The 18,264-nt window shown below is 40.4% G+C and overlaps 1 protein-coding gene across 4 annotated transcripts in view; it reads right to left on the bottom strand.

The window, feature by feature from the left end:
• Positions 1-18,264, bottom strand: part of exoc2 (exocyst complex component 2) — a 262,605-nt gene that overhangs the window by 181,640 nt on the left and 62,701 nt on the right. For all 4 annotated transcript variants that reach the window (XM_080202796.1, XM_080202788.1, XM_080202812.1 and 1 more), the window contains exons 3-4: positions 14,605-14,781; positions 11,783-11,909 (exon numbers count right to left, since the gene is read on the bottom strand). In XM_080202796.1, the coding sequence (XP_080058922.1) occupies positions 11,783-11,909; positions 14,605-14,781 (304 nt within the window). The remainder of the gene's footprint in view (positions 1-11,782; positions 11,910-14,604; positions 14,782-18,264) is intronic.

Here is an 18,264-nt window from a genome sequence, read left to right as displayed (position 1 = left end):
CTCACTAACTGTCCCGGCTGGAGACAATACACATCTCTTTAACCTGTGCAACCCTCTCTCCACTCACATTGTCTGTATCTTTAAGACTTGATTGCCTGTAAAGACTCACATTCCAACCATTATTTTGTAAATTGAGTTTGTGTCTTTATATGCTCTGCTTGTGAACAGAACTCCCACTTATCTGATGAAGGGGCAGTGCTCTAAAACCTTGTGCAACCAAATAAACCTGTTGGACTCTCACCTGGTGTTGTGAGACTTCTTAACGATATTTTGTAGCCATGACCTTCTAATTCAGAAGTAAGACTATCACGATCCAAGTCAGCACAGGATAGTGGGAGGGATGGAGAGAGAGACAGAGAGAGAGAGAGGACAATTGAAAACAAATGCATGAAAGCAACTGATAGAGACACAATGGCTCAGATTTTGTGGTCAGCAGCATGCTGACCTCAAAGAAAGTTGCCCATAAAGATACAACCATCTCTGTGGCTTTACCTCTCCCAACATTAATTTGAAACTTGCAACAAATCAAGGGAATTTCCAAGCATCCAGCAACATCAAATAGGCAAATCATTAAAGAATTTTCATAGATAGTGAATCAGGAAGTAAAATGCACTGATTATCTCTCACATTTTATAAATTACACAGAGAGCAAAATAAAGATTTGAGCATACACATTAAAGGCTGAAATATCACATCTATTAAAATTTAAGATTAAAAAACCATGGAATTTATCACATTGGAAGAACTTGGCGTTACACAAACAAAGTTAGATTCCTACAGCTAGAAAGGTTTCTCAGCAGTTGCTGTGACTATAAACAGCAATACAATCTCAGTTACACCTCATGAATAAGATGTACATTTTTCAAAGGTTTTCAAGAGAATGATAGAATCCCTGCAATGCAGAAGAGGCCATTTGGCCTATCAAGTCTGTGCCAACTCTCTGACAGAGTATCTTTCACAGGACCTCTCTCATGCTCTATTCCTGTAATCCCGCGCATTTAACATGGCTAATCCTATCTAACCTACACATCTTGGGACACAAAGGGGCAATTTCACAGGTCCAATCCACCTAATCTGCAATACTACAAATTAAACGGGGAAGCTATCATCAGTTCAGTGATTTCTAATGTTCCCCGTCTCATAGAATCCTACAGGGTTCACCTAACCCGCACATCTTTGGACTGCGGAAGGGAACCGGAGCACCTGGAGGAAACACGCATCCAAGGGGGAGAAAGTGCAAACTTCACACAAGCAGTGACCCAAGCCCAGAGTCGAACCTGGGTCCCTGGTGATGCGAGGCTAATCACTGTGCTGCCCTGGTCTGTTGGGATCTTCAACAACATTACCTTTGGAGGTGCAGGAAATTGTTGATAGCAACTTCTAGATTTCTGTATTTAACTGTGCATGGATTTGATCAGTGACAGTGAAAGATAGATTGCGAAAGCAAGTTTACCAGATCCATAAAAGTAAGTGTTCTCTCAAATTTCTGGATTTTGATCCAGACTGTTAGATGTATCTATCCTAGTATTAATCTTTGCAGTATTGGACTTCCATTTTGTCAGACATGAAAGGTACTACGTCAATTTAAATTTAGCTCGATACTGTCACTTGCCCTCTTTTTCTAGCTCTCCGCAAGACACAAGGAACACTCAATGTCAAGAGTACAGCTACCAAAAGCAGCATTTAGTGCCTGCTTCCTGCTGAGAAGAGGACACTGTAAATCCTGACTGGTGAGACCAAACACTTTGAAAACATTTCTCTAGGAACCAACTCTAGAAATAATCATTTCCAAATTTATTGCCACAGATCGTATAAATCTTATTACATTCTTCCCTCATTTTAGATCTAGATATTCCTAAACAAACCAAAAGGAACTTTCTTAAAGACTTAAACTGATTTCAGTATCAAAATAAATCATTACTTAAAAGTCATGAGTTAATTCACTGTGTGATGACATTACCGTATTCTGAATCAACGACTATGTATTGAGGTACTTTTAAGGATGGTATGAGACATTCAAAAGGATTTTTCTGTTAACTTTATGTTAAAGTTTACTGTTAGTTCTTTTTTCTGTTCTAGCTATTGTGGGTGGTTTGCACTTGTGCGCTTGTTTTAACTGTAGTTTTTATTGGTCATGCAATCCATTATCTGATGCAATTGCTTGGCATGTGTGATTACTGTGGCGACATGTCTAGTTTTGTCATGTTGTGCTGAGTATGCCAGGAGATTGATGTCTTATACTAGAGACACAGATCTGTCATTTGTCAGCCAGATTTTCACAATACATTTGCTGTAACAGCTACCAAAACATTTGAGAAACTAAAACTTGCATAATATTCATACATACTGAGCCAAAGAGCACTTATTGACTTTTGGATTATTGTCTATCATAACTAAAATGCAAATAAATGACCACTGTATTCAAAGGGGTTAGATGGTGTAACAGCAATTTTAGTAAAGAAACCATCTTTTCTTGTACATTCCAATTACCAAGGATTTCTACTTTGGTTGGCTTGCAACTGTTGCTGGTTTTAATATTAGAAAATTTCTACTACTGATACCACCAATGTATTACATTTGCTGACATGGTGAACAAGTTAAAAACATAAATCATTAGAAATAGTGCGAGTTAACAAAAAGTTGCCCCCTGACAAAACATATTTGTTGAGCTATTTTGGGTTTTTTTAAAAAAAAACTGTATTTTGGTGCAAGAGGTACCAATACATTTTGCTCTTGGTGATTTAATAAGTTAAGCTTTTGTTTGTAAATTCACCCCAAAAATAGGTATATGCAGTTGGCATGTATGGATTTAATACATAGTTATTCAGACAGTTTTAAAACTGGGCATGATTTCTTTTAAACTATGAACATTTTTACCCATCATTACTTATCTCCTGGCTTTCAAGTAGAAATTTAAATAGACATGCCTTATTATTAAGTGTTCTTGTACGATTCACTTCCAAGATCCTCCTGCTGTTCTGTAATTGTGATAAGTAATTTGGTACAGACAATAGTTTGGATAGCACCAGCGCAGGGAATTATTAGTTAGAAGCAGCACTCTATACTAGCATTAGTCCATCTTTGTTGGACAGCAGTTGAATAGTTAAATTGGCATACAAAGATTTTTAAGTGGTCTACATATATCTGCAAATTTGTATTTCAGGTATCGTATCCTTCATTGATGTACCTTATTTGAAACCCTCGGAGTCAACAGCATTTTGGATTTCAGATTTTGTTTTTTGGATATCGCATACAAGCCTACGCTTACTCGCATTCCAATGGTTGAAGCCAACATTAACTTTGTCTAAAGTTAACAAAATGGCCAGAAAAGTAACGTGTAATACTGAACATTAAATACAGGATTCCTGTAATAAACCCCCACCCATGGCACCATCTGTGATTCTCGTAGGAGAGAGTTTGCAAGGTAAACAGTGAAACAACTAGATTTCCTGCACTAAAGGTCGGGTGCAGTCGATGAGATTTGTGCCAACTTGGGTCAGAGACTTCCCAATCTAAAGGTTGATGAGTTTCAAAGAAAGTGCATTTTCTGGATGCGTTCAGTTTTTTGATTTACAGATAAAGGATATTCAAGCTATATCCTTGACTGAAACACAACATTCTTCAGCTACCCAGTTGTTCGTTTATCAGGATTCAAATTTAATCATTCTGTTAATATTAGGAGGTAGAGTTTTGAAACAGTATTGTTAGGCATTTTTTGCTTGTATTCCGAGAGTAATTTCTTCTCCTTATCTGCCATATTCAAGTAATACAGATGAGATCTCATTAGGTCTGCCTAATCTGACTTGAATTTGTATTACTTTCAATGATGACTGGCAATCATTTACGTGAAACACACATTTTAGGTAGATTCATACAACAGTGAGGAAAGGAAAGTTTCAGATGATCTGGATGTGGAACCTGGAGCATAGAACAGCGTGGTGACTTGATCAAAGTATACTACATCCTGAATGGTCTTGACAAGGTGAACATGAAAAGGATCTTTCCTCTTGTGGGTGAGTCTAGAAATAGGGGGCAGTGTTTTAAAATTAGGGCTTGCTCTTTAGGACGTCGATGACAAGAATATTTTTCTTTTAGAAGGTTGCGCAATTTTGGAACTCTCTGCCTCAGAGACAGGATCATTGAATTTTTTTTTAAGGGCAGAGGTAGATGGACTCCCTTGCTGAACAAGAATCTAAGGTTATCAGGGAGTAAATGGAAAGGTGGAATTTGAAACATAAACAGATCAGTCATGATCTAATTGAATGGTGTAGTGAGCTTGAAAGGCCTCCTATTTCTCATGTTTGTATGGAAGTGGAAGGGGGCGAGGGGAAGTGCGGAGGTGAGGAAGGATTCAGGACAGATAGCATTCAATTGAGGGAAGTATTCTGAAACATAAAAACAAAAACAACTTGGAAGTGCTCAAACTTTCAACTGTCAGTAAATAATGGTTCAGAAAATGACAGGATAAAAGTTAACATTGAATGCTTTCTTTTTATTAAAAAAGGCACCACAGGTTGCTACATTAAATCCTAAAACACCACGTGGGAAGGCAGACAATTCATGGTTTAGTATTGTACTCTGCTTCCAGCCCCTTCAGGACAGAACATTCTTTATACTTATTTTATTAGATTAAATGCTTTCAGACTTTGACTGTAGATGACTGAAGTCAGATCAGCTTCTTTAATCAACAATGAAACGTAGTTTAATAGTACTATAAACTAACTCCATAAAAGTCTGACAAATTGAAAAATTTTAAAAAGATGCAACTTTTAAACTTTGCATTTAAGCACACAAATTAAAGGAAAAAACAGAGTTTGAACTGATATATTTTTGAGTACGGCATCAATAACCAGCTAATGAATTATAAGTTTGACTGAGAACCTTCTGCCAAATATGGTTTGGAGAGCTAAAGTAAACAGCATCTTGTTCTACTTTATTTTACCCCGTAAAGAATAGGATCAGGGAGGTGATAGATGAGCAGGATTTAGTGTAGGACAGAACATGACCAACAAAATTTTAGACAAGTTTAAACTTGGGGTAGACTGGAGCTTGAGAGGTTGTAAGACTGAACACTGGAAGGGAAAAAAATAAATTTGGAGGTAACAAAAGAATAGATCTGGATTTCAGCAGTGGTGGCTAAAGTGAGCTGGAGATACACAATATTGCAGAGATGGGTGTAAATATTTTTCATAACAGGCAGGATGCGAAGTTTATAAATTTAAGGCCTTCAAGCCACATACCGCCTATTCAGACCAAGCATGTAGTTAAAAGAGGTCGATAGAGTCAGTAGTGAATGTTATGGCGTCTTTTCTGGAAGTCAGATAAGATAGTGTCAGTCTTTCTAATGCAAAATTGGAGGATGTTTTGGCTCATCTGTGACTTGGTGCCAAGACAAGCAACCTGTCAGAAATAAGAACAAAGATTATCGGAAATACAGCATCTATGGAGAAAAACAGAGTTAGACCTGGCCACCAGCACAGAGACAGTCATGGAGTTTACCATGATGGTGGAAAAATGTTATCAATACAGAAATGAAAACTGAGCACGTGCATGCAGATGATGAATGACATCAATAACATAAGGCAAAGGATAGAGCTTGAAACAATGGCATATTCTGAAAGAAAAGTTGCAGTTGGAGAGGTGCCAACTGGATGGGACATACGAGGAGAAGGACAGTATAGTGGCTCACTCCTGAGTTTAAAGTTAGGCGCTGGAGAGCTCAATCTAACTTCTTAGATTTAAATCTTTCTGAAGGCTATTGATATTATTGTGTCTTGTATATTTATATTGATACAGCCTGCTGCAACTGGTGGATTTCCCATTGTACTGCCCCATGATTTAACTCAATTTTAAATTTAGCATTTAAGTTGTTTACTACTCACCTACTGTAGGCAAATAAAGCACTGCTAAGTAAAAAAGGGTACACCCCCCCTGCACAACTATCCAATTCGTTCTACAGGTGTAACATGCTGGAGGTATGTAGGTGCAAAACGCAATTAAACAAACTAATAAATCAGGCTAGTATTAAGCTAAATGATTTCCAGACCTTTATATGAGCATAAAAAGCTTATAATTCTAAAGGTTGCAATGCTCCAGCACTTGAGAACATTTAGCTTCTGGCATTCAGTATGATTATTAAAAACAAAATAAATGAACCATTTTTATAAGCATTTATAATCATAAATACAATACATATATATATGTATTGTATATCAAAAACAATGACTAACCAATGTTCCAATAGCATGGCATTTGTTCAGGTCATAGCAAAGACAAACTAATGCTATTGCACCAGCATCACTGTGGTTGATTCCCTATCAGCTGACTGCTCAAATTTCATGGATTTAATATCTCTAGGGAACCTCCATGGTCTCTTCTGCCAGAGAACAATAGAAAGAGGCATCACAGCTACCTGTTCACTGAACTTTTGTTATTATTGAATCATAGAACCCTACAATGCAAAGGAGGCCATTCTGCCCAATGAGTCTGCACCGAACAGAATCCCACCCAGGCCTTGTCCCCATAACCCCATGCATTTACTCTAGCCAGTGCTCCTGACACTAAGGGGCAATTATGCACAGCCAATCCACCCAGCCCACACATCTCTAAACTGTGGGAGGAAACCAGGGCAGCTAGCGGAAACCCACACAGGCACGGGGAGAATGTGCAAACTCTACACAGACAGTGACCCAAGCCAGTGATCGAACCCGGGTCCCGGGCACTGTGAGGCAGCAATGCTAACCACTGTGCCACCGTGCTGCCCCCAAAGGGGCAAGGTGAGTTTTTAATCGCAAAAGCATCCATGTGCTTTGTTCAAATCGTAACCCTTCCCACAGTCAGAAAAGTATTACTATTATCTATTCCCTCTCCTTGCAACAACACAGTTGGAGATTCAGACAATTTGGTGCTTCACTTACAGCCCCGGCCTCCCAGTGGCATGCTTGTTGTCTAGTTGTAGCTTTTGTAAATGTCAGGTCCCTCATTGTGTCCATTGCACCTGATTGAGAGTGTTCTTCAGTTACATTATCTGCCTGATGGTGCGCATCAATCATTCCTCCAACGTGTTTCACTCTTCAATTATACCCTCATGGACCCAGCAACACTCTCACTACTGAGAATTTTCCTCTCGGGCCGGCTACCCCAAGTGAGGATTAATGACAAAACCTGATTCTGGTCCCATGCATTTCAATCCTCTCTCTTCCCCTCTGAATTGCGGCCATGTGACTAAGGGTCTGGAATCAATGGTGGGTCTGTAGCTGATTAAAAAGTGAGTAGATGCAAGTAAGGTGCTGCAGACAAAATGTGGGCAGTGAAGACCTGGCAAAAATGAAGAACTGCATTTCAGTGTTGGCCAGAAATAGTATAAAATCGTTTAAAAAATTCAAGTTTGAAGAAAAAAACCCATGATTTAAAGTTAGGGGTTGGAGAGCTCAATCTAACTTCTTGTTCTAAAAACAAGAAAGACTTAAATCTTTCTTGTTCTATTTATATTGATACTGCTTGTCTGCAACTAGTGGATTTCCCATTGTGCTGCCCATGATTTAACTCAATTTTAAATTTAGTATTTAAATTGTTTACTACTCACCCACAGCAGGCAAATAAAGCACTGCTTGTAAAAAAGGTACACCTGCTCCACAACTATCCAATTCATTCCACAGGTGTAAAACGCTAGAGGTATATAGGTGCAAAAAGCAATTAAACAAACTAATAAATCAGGCTAGCATTCAGCTAAATGACTTCCAGACCTCTATATGAGTTAAAAAAAGCTTATAATTCTAAAGGTTGTAATGCTCCAGCACTTGAAAATATTTAGCATCTTTTACTCAATATGATTATTAAAAATAAAATGGATGAACCATTTTTATAAGCATTTATAATCATGAATACAATATATGTATATGCATAATAATCAAAAGCAATGACTAGCCAATGTTCCAATGGCATGGCATCTGTTAGTATCATAGCAAAGACAGCTCAAATTTCATGGATTTAATGTCTCTACAGAACTTCCATGGTGTCTTCTGCCAGAGAACAATAGAAAGAGTAATCACAGCTGCCTGTTCACTGAACTATTGTTATTATAGAATCATAGAATCCTACAGTGCTGAAAGCCATTCAGTCCATCGAGTCTACACTGACCACAATCCCACCCAGGCCCTGTCATACAGGTTTACAGCATGGAAACAGGCCCTTCAGCCCAACTTGTCCATGTCACCCTTTTTTCCCCATTTTGCTGCATTTGGCCCATATCCCTCTATACACATCTTACCCGTGTAGCTATCTAAATGCTTTTTAAAAGACAAAATAGTACCCGCCTCTACTTCTACCTCTGGCAGCTTGTTCCAGACACACTCACTCACCATCCTGTGTGTGAAAAAATTGCCCCTCTGGACACTTCTGTATTCTCCCCTCTCATTTTAAACCTATGTCTTCTAGTTTTAGACTTCCCTAACTGATCTGTGCCCTTCATTATCTTATAGACCTCTATAAGATCACCCCTCAGCCTCCCACATTCCAGAGAAAAAAGTCCCAGTCTATCCAGCCTCTTGTAACTCAAACCATCAAGTCCCATTAACAGCCTAGTAAATCTTTTCTGCACTCTTTCTAGTTTAATAATGTCTTTTCTATAATAGGGTGACCAGAATTGCGCACAGTATTCCAAGTGTGGCCTTACCAATTTCTTGTACAACTTCAACAAGACATTCCAACTCCTTTATTCAATGTTCTGACCGATGAAACCAAGCATGCCAAATGCCATCTTCCCCACTCTGTCCACCTGCGACTCCACTTTCAAGGAGCTGTGAACATGTAGCCCTAGATCTCTTTGTTCTGTAACTCTCCCGAATGCCCTACCATTAACTGAGTAAATCCTGCCCCGGTTCAATCTACCAAAATGTATCACCTCGCATTTATCTAAATTAAACTCCATCTGCCATTTGTCAGCCCACTGGCCCAATTGATCAAAATCCCGTTGCAGATGGAGATAACTTTCTTCACTGTCCACCATGCCACCAATCTTAGTGTCATCTGCAAACTTACTAACCACGCCTCCTACATTCTCATCCAAATCACTAATATAATGACAAATAACAGTGGACCCAGCGCTGATCCCTGAGGCATGCCGCTCGTCACGGGCCTCCAGTTTGAAAAACAACCCTCTACAACCACCCTCTGGCTCTGTCAAGAAGCCAATTTTGTATCCATTTAGATACCTCACCCTGGATCCAGGGAGATTTAACGTTATGCAACAACCTACCATGTGGTACCTTGCTAAAGTCTATGTGGACAACATCAACTGCAACTGCCCTTATCGACCTTCTTGGTTACCCCTTCAAAAAACTCAATCAAATTTGTGAGACATGATTTTCCACTCACAAAGCCATGCTGACTGTCCCTAATTAGTCCTTGGGTCTCTAAATGCCTGTAGATCCTGTCTCTCATAATACCTCCAATAATTTACCCACCACAGGTGTGAGGCTCACTGGCCTGTAGTTTCCAGGCTTTTCCCTGCAGCCCTTTCTAAAAAGGCAGAACATTTACCACTCTCCAATCTTTAAGCACCTCACCCGTGACAATTAATAATTCAAATATCTCAACCCACAATGTCCTGGGCTACACTTAATCAGATCCCGGGGATTTATCTACCTTGATGCGCTTCATGACTTCCTGCACCTCCTTCTCTGAAATATGTACACTCCTCAAGACATCACTATTTATTTTTCCACGTTCCCTAACATCCATGCTTTTCTCAACAGTAAAACTGATGAGAAATATTCATTTAGGATCTCACCCATCTCTTGTGGATCCACACACAGATGACCTTGTTGATCCTTAAGAGGCCCTACTTTCTCCCTTGTGACTTTTTTGCCCTTTATGTATTTGTGGAAGCTCTTTGGGTTCTCCTTTGCCTTATCTGCCAAAACAATCTTATGTCCCTTTTTGTCCTCCTGATTTCTCTCTTAACTCTTGTCCTATACCCGCTGTACTCTTCAAGAGATTCACTTGATCCCAGCTGCCTATGCATGTCATATGCCTCCTCCTTCTTCTTGACCAGGGCCGCAATATCCCGAGTCATCCAGGTTCTCTATTTCTGCCAGCCTTGCCCTTCACTCTAAGAGAAATGTTTTTACCCTGAACCCTGGTTAATACATTTTCGAAAGCCTGCCATTTACCAGACATCCCTTTGCCTTCCCATAGACTCCCCATAACCCCATGCATTTACTCTAGCTAGTCCCCCTGACACTAAGAGGTAATTAAGCACGGCCAATCCACCCAGCCCACACATCTTTGGACTGTAGGAGAAAATCGGAGCACCTGGTGGAAACCCACACAGACACAGGGAGAAGGTGCAAACTCCACACAGACAGTGACCTAAGCTGGGAATTGAACCCTGATCCCTGATGCTGAGAGGCTGAAATGCTGAAATGCTAACCACTGTGCCACCATGCTGCCCCAAAGGGACAAAGGGCTATGGTGAGTTTTTATCACAACAGTGTCCATATACTCATTGTGTGCTTTATTCAAATCATAACCCTTCCCACAGTCAGAAAAGTATCACAATTATCGATTCCCTCTCCACGTAACACCAGAGTTGGAGATTCAGACAATTTGATCCTCATTTACAGCCCTAGCCTCCCAGTGATGTGCTTGTAGTACAGTCACAGCATTTTTAAAAGTCAAGTCCCTCATTGTGTCCACCACAGTTGTTTGAGAGTCTTCTTCAGTTGCATTGCCTGCCTGATGGCTGTGCATCATTCATTCCTCTAACGTGTCTCACTCCTTAATTACACCTAGCAACACCCCCACTACTGAGAATTTTCCTCTTGGATCGACTACCCCAAGTAAGAATTAATGACAAAACCCGACTCTGGTCCCTTGCACTTGAACCCTCTCTCTCCCCCTCACCTCCTCCTCCCTACTTTCCCAATGCCCTCCTCCCACTATCTGGGTTAATCTTCGCTCCCCTAGATTCCTTTAGCCCCTTCCTTTTCTCATCTCTCCCCCTCCTTTCTATCTCTCTCTGCTCTACCCAAACCCACTTTCACACCCCAGTCCTTGTTCTTTGCTCTCTCACTGTCCCCTCCACATTTATCATTCTCCTTCTGCTCAACCTCCTCTTCCTTTTGCCCTCCCCTGTCCCCTTAAGAACCTAGGTCACGACTGAATTGAGGCCATGTGACTGAGGGTCCGGAATCAATGGCGGATTGTAGCTGATTAAAAAGTGAGTAGGTGCAAGTAAGGTGCTGCAGACAAAATGTAGGCAATGAACAGCTGACAAAAAAAATGAAGAACTGGGTTCAAGTGTTGACCAGAAATCGTATAAAATTGTTTTAAAAATTCAATATTTGTAGAAAAAAATTCAAGACGTCTGAAATAAAACTTTATTTTAAAAAAGTGCTTTTTTTGTTAAAATAATCCTAACCCTCAAGAAAGATTTGCTTTTTTTTGTGAATGCTCCTACAATATTCTCTTGTTTTCCACTCTGCTTGTCTCCCTCCCTCCCTCTTGCCAGAGGAAAAAAAATACATCAGCTTCCCTCAGTCAGGAGGGTGCGGTGTCTGATATTCTTGGTCAGGAAGGAACAACGAGGAAAGTTTTTCTAACTTGCTCCCTCAAACAACCTGGCATGGTTTTAACAAGATGGTGTAAATATAAATAAGTAAAGATTTGTAGAACTGATATTTCTCCAAATGTTCCTCAACCCACATCCTGTAAAATAAATTCTCCCGTGCCATGAAGTATTTGCTATTTAAAAATCTGAACTGCAGAATTTACTACCTACTTGTCAATGTCTATACCAAGAGGATTTGCCGGGCGCAAAGACAGCGGAGAAATCCCTTTATTCCTATCAGTGCGCATGTCATAATAGTTCATTTCTTCAACCCAGACAGCTGACTGATCCAGGATACCTGTAGAAAAACAAAAATGTACAAGGAATGAAGTACTTAATTAAAAACAGATAAGGACTGAGTACATTCCAACAGTCACCGCCAATGAAAAAGCATAAGTTGATTGCAGAAGGCATTTTATTTCAATCTTCAAATGTTGCGCACAACTTTGCAGTGATTAAATCATACTTTGCAATTGCAGTGATAAATTGAAGACACCCTGGTACAAAGGATTCTAAACTATTAACATTTTGGTGTACCTTTTCTCCCCACACTGTGAAAAGTTCACATTTCAGGAGGCAGACTTTCAAACAATTACTCCCTGCCTATCAACTTTGCAAGAACATTCAAAAACTAATCCCACTTCTCTCCTCTCCCTATTGCATTGATTGCTCTGCCTCAAGTGAACTATTTTCTCCTCTTGTGGCAGTAGAAACATTAATGATTCCACTGCAGTAAATGAAAAACAGAAATTCGGTCTTAGTGCAATGATTGTCCTTACAATGGAGAAAAATGTGTTTTTGTTCGTAAATAAACAGGCCAAGCTAAACTCTGTTATAGAACCCTACAGTACAGAAGGAGGCCATTTGGCCCATCGGGTCTGCACCAACCATAATCCCACCCAGACTCTATTCCCATAAACCCACATATTTACCTTGCTTGTCCCCCGATACAAAGGGGCAAATTTAGCATGGCCAATCAACCTAACCCACACATCTTTGGACTGTGGGAGGAAACCGGAGCACCCAGAGGAAACGCACGCAGACACGAGGAGAACATGCACATTCCACACAGACAGTGACCCAAGGCCAGAATTGAACCTGGATCACTGTGAGGGAGCAGTGTTAACCACTCCACCACCATGCCACCCTCATGTACATATGTCATATACATTGCTGCCTTAGAGGGATGAGGGATTTCAGAGGCTGGAAAGGCTGGGGTTCTTAGAACAGAGAGGGCAAGAGTAGATTTGACAGAGTTGTTCAAAATCATGTATAATTTTGATTGAAGAAATAAGGAAAAACTATTTCCATGGCAGAAGGGTTGGCAACTACAGGACACAGATTTCAAGTGATTGCCAAAAGACACAGGCAGCGCGGGTTGCTGTGATCTAGAATGCCTCAAAGAGGGGAGTTCAGTAGTAACTTTCAAAAAAGATAAATACTTGAAGGGATAAAACACAGGCTTCTGGGGAAAGATTAGGAGAGTAGGACTAACTGGCTCTAACGAAAAGCACAGGCACAATAGACAAAATGGAATTCTTCTTGCACCTTTCAGATTCAATGATATAACAGTTTACAAACAAGTATATCCCTCTGGAAAAAACTGTCAGTGATCTAGGGTGGGAGGAAAAGGGGGAAGGAAAGAAAAAAAGGAAAGTCTCTGATAGACTGTCTAAACAAAAAAAGGAATAAAGGTGCAAGGCAAAAGGGACTGATGATGGGAAAAAGTAAAGAAACACAAGGCCAAAGGATGTATAACAGGACAACAGAAGAGCAGATGGGGGGAGCAAAGCATAGAAAATCTAGCAAAGAAAAGATTCTTGTGACTTGAGAATGTGCCAAAGGTGGATCTGAACCACCCCAATGGCAGTGTACTGATAAGGAATCCCCACCACTTCACCCTTTCCCAGTGGTGTAGTCATCCTCCATTACCCCAGCATGTGATGTGTGGTGCAAGAAAAGGAAGCAATGGCTAAGATCACACAATTAGATTACATAACATTTGATAGTCACCTACAATGACACGAATCCAAAAGTGTTTCAATATTGACATGAAAATGCTACAATGTCAAAAAGTATCTTCTGTTCAAATCAGAGAACTTACACTTTTGGTACTTAAAATTGAGCAATTGCATCTTTCAGTTGTTTCTCCTCTTTGCAAGTCAGTGCCTCATACTGAGACATGATTCCCAGCTGGCAATGACCTTCTGGAATCTCACAAAGTGAATGCTTCTCATGTGTGAATATAGACAGACTGTTCAGTCAGAGAGACTTGGAATCTAAATTGAATACTGTTCTTGCTCAATATGCATTTGCAGCATAGAGTCACTGGGTAGGAATGCCAATCCTAGCTAACTTTCAAACTCCCTTGCTCTGGAATAGTGACACCAGTTGTAATGTCTTTAACACCAGCCTGAAATCAGCTAACTCATTACAAATACAATCAAATGCCAGAGATCTGTGGTCCAAGCCATTTGGAAGAAGCTCCAACATTACTGCATCTTGAAATTCTTGTTAATTCCATGACTCAACTTTCTCTAAAATCTAATTTTATATACAACATAAACAATGCATTCCTGTCAAGGGTATAACTGATGTCCCACCATTTGTATACACTTATTAGAAGTCCTTATAAAGCAGACTGTAGTACAAAAGGTAATTTGGAAAAGAATCTGTTTTGTATCTACAATAGGACAGTTTGGGACTTCTTAACCCTTTGACACCACTATGCCATTTCTATACAGGCACCCAGGAGAACAAGATCATTTTCTATAAGCTAACGCAGGATATTTTATACAGATACATAAATCTACAGCAGCTTTATGAAATACATCGCTCTTGACACGATGCACACTAGTTAAAGGCTGTCGAAGCTAAGAATCACATCAATACTGATACAAATTGTAGATGAAGAAAACATAGTCTTGGTGGAAATCATCCAAGGAAAAGAGGGAATTTAAGCATGGAAGCTGAGGAGGTCTTAAGTAATTTACCTATTTTATCTTGCTTCATCAGCCTAAACGAGACAGTTGAAGTTCCTTTGCCTCCTGATTTCGTGGTTACAATGATGTCTCCCTTGTCATTTTTTGCCGTCCCAACTCGACAGACTATTTTGCTAGCAGACATCCATTCTGCAGTCAGCAGACAGTTGTGTCCACAGATTGTGAGACCTTAAAAAAAAGAGATCGTGAGCCTCGATATCAAAATATTCCTCGATCTTATAATTTGATTATACACAAACACAAACACACAGCCAGCTATAAGAGGAAACGCGAGCAAGTACTTTATCGAGGGGTTCAGAAGGCATTATAAAGGTGGAGCGGTTTTCACCAATCAAGACCCAGAATTTCAATAACAAGCTTTACTGCCATCCCACATACAGGTTGGGAAAGATTTTTCCTAACTTGGAACTAAGCTTAAATAATAAAACAGACTGAGTGCAATTTTCAGGATACTAGATACTGCATCAGAAAATGTGATCCTGGACTTTAAATGTATACGTGCACTTACTGTCATTAAATCCAACCACACTTTATTTTTGCATAATTTATTATGGGCAGCGTGGTGGCAGAATGATAGAGTCACAATTTATACAGCCTGTGGATTGACAGGATAGAGTTTGTATTAACAATGCTCTGTACATCAACTGAGCACACTCACATCAGTATGGATGCACTGAGAAGATGTCAAGTACTCCTCCACAAGGAAAGCCGAGAAGAGGGGAAAAGGTAATGCTGTGGCATCACTGTGTGCCTATTTCCAACTCCATAACACTGCCTAACTTGGCCCATCACAGCTGATCAGCTGCAGAAACTATCATTTATGCCTTCTGTTGATTATGCCAACATGCTCTTGGCCAGTGTCCCATATTCTATCCTCCACAAACCTAAGGTCATCTAAATAACTGCTGCTCATGCCTTAGCTCGTAGCAAATGCCATTGCTCCATCACCTATGTCTTGGCTCGCTGACCTACATTGGTTCCTCGTCAAGCAATGTCTTAACTTTAAAATTCTTACCCTTGATTTCAAACCCCTCCAAAACCTTGACTCTCCCGTCTCTGTAATCTCCTCCAGCCCTACAACCATCCAGGACATCTGCACTCCTCCTCAAATTCTGGTCTCTTGCGCATTCTCAATATGAATTACCCACAATTGGTAGCAGTGCTTTTAGTTGCCTAGACCCCAAGCTCTAGAATACCCTCCCTCCCCTTCTCCTTCTTTCTCCTTCGCTTTCTTTCTTTAAGGCACGCCTCATCAACCAAGCTTTCGGCCATCTGACCTAATATTTTCTTGTATAGGATAGTCTTGTAACTTGTTTTATAACCTTCCTGCGAAATGCCTTGGGACTTATCACCACCTTGAAGGAACTAGATAAATACAAGTCGTATTTTTCATGAAGAACTAACATGTCATTACTATACAAATCCTTAGACCCTGGTCATCTCATCAGAGTGACCACCATTTATATCTGCACATAGACAGATGCAACAGCAGGCTATATAGCAACAAGGCAAACACAATTAACAGTCCTTATCTGATCAAGTGCACTTCCAGAAGGAATTATTCAATATTAATTTAGGGTAGGACGCACAGTCACCTTGCCTCACCTCATCCTACCACCATCTGACTTAGCTCAACTAATAGAGACTTTCAAGACTATGAGAAGGTTTAGTAGCATAAGGACAAAATATTCTGTCTAGCAAGACAGTCAAATATCAAGGATTCAGGAGAGGCTAGAATTTCAATGGGTCTCCTTCTAAAGTGTATGATGTATGCAATTACTGTACCATTTTGGGAGCCTCTCCTACTTTGGGGTGGATTTATAGAACTAACTTATCCTTATCAGTATTTTTAGCTCCACACCTCCCTCAACATCACTTCCCTGTCCATGCAATGAGCTACATTTTAAAACTCACACATAAAGATTCTTGTATCATACTGCTGGGCCCTGCTGTTTTGAGCAATTCATTCAAGTGGTAGCTTCAAATGCTGCTAATTTAAACCTTTGTTTGAGAATTTCAGCCACAATAGGTTTCCTCCCACAATCCAAAGATGTGCAGGTTAAGTTGATTGGCCTTACTCAATTGCCCCATAATGTCAGGAAGATTAGCAGGGTAAATAAATAGATAGGACCTGAGTGAGCTTTTTGTTGGTGCAGGGTCAATGGGCCAAACGGCCTTATTCTGCACTGTTTGTTCTAATATTGCAGCCTATTTGCAATAAAGTGTGAAGGCTTGCAAAATGCAGAATCTTTGATGATGGTATATTTTAATAAAACATTTTCAGTTTATTATTGTAAATCCATATGCAAGTTCTTCCACAGAGTTCAGTATATTGGTTAAAAAAAGAGTTAATCCATTTTAAAAGACACATGATTTTTTTTAAGTACATACGTGGCTTTTTTTTGCAAACAGAAGTTTCCTCAGTCAGTTAAAGAAATGCATTTTCATCCAGAAATTTCACTTAAAGTAGTATTTTTATTTGGCAGGCATCAGATACTGTCTGTAAACACAGATGCTTATCACATTGATGATGCCAAAATGCTGATATCTTTCTGGTGCACATTGGTGAAGCACATGAACGACATGCTTTATAAACAGCAATTGGCAATCAGCAGAATCCTCAAACTCCACATTTACAAATAGCTAATGAAAATTCATCACTTAGTAACTGCAATGCAATATGCAAGTACAGTATTTAATTATTTTTCATGATAAGAACATAAGAACATAAGAAATAGGAGCAGGAGTAGGCCATCTAGACCTTCGAGCCTGCCCCGCCATTCAATAAGATCATGGCTGATCTGTCGTTCCACTTTCCCGCCCTCTCCCCATAACCCTTAATCCCCTCTCTTATCAAGAACCCATCAACCCGCTTCTTAAAAATATTTAGCGAGGCAGCCTCCACCACTTCAACGGGCAGAGAATTCCAGAGATTCACCACCCTTTGAGTGAAGAAGTTCCTCCTCAACTCCGTTCTAAACCGCCTCCCCTTTATCTTGAGGCTGTGCCCCCTAGTCCTACTGTCTTTTTTGAGCGGGAAGAGTCTCTCCACCTCTATCCTATCCATCCCATTCATCATCTTATACGTCTCAATGAGATCTCCCCTCATTCTTCTAAACTCTAACGAGTACAAGCCTAGTTTATTCAGCCTCTCCTCATAGCTCAATCCCCTCAACTCCGGTATCAGCCTAGTAAACCTCCTCTGCACTCCCTCCAGGGCCAAAATATCCTTGCGCAGGTGCGGCGCCCAAAACTGCACACAGTACTCCAGCTGCGGCCTCACCAATGCCCTATACAGCTGCAGCAAGACCTCCCTACTTTTATATTCAATCCCCCTCGCTATGAAGGCCAGCATCCCATTCGCCTTCCTGACCACCTGCTGCACCTGCAAGCTGGGTTTTTGCAACTCATGCACAAGGACCCCGAGGTCCCTCTGCACCGTCGCCTGCTGCAGTTTTTCGCCACGTAAGTAATAGCCCTTCCTACCATTCTTCCTACCAATGTGGACCACCTCACACTTGCCAACATTAAATTCCATTTGCCATTTCCTGGCCCATTCGCCCAGCCTATCTAGATCCTTCTGCAGACTCTCCACACCCTCCGCACAATTTGCCTTTCCCCCAATCTTGGTGTCATCAGCAAATTTCGACA

Source organism: Carcharhinus amblyrhynchos, chromosome 2 (genome assembly GCF_965287045.1).
Source record: "Carcharhinus amblyrhynchos chromosome 2, sCarAmb.v2.hapA, whole genome shotgun sequence".
Classification (NCBI taxonomy): Eukaryota; Metazoa; Chordata; class Chondrichthyes; order Carcharhiniformes; family Carcharhinidae; genus Carcharhinus; species Carcharhinus amblyrhynchos.
This window is presented reverse-complemented; position numbering and strand designations above follow the sequence as displayed.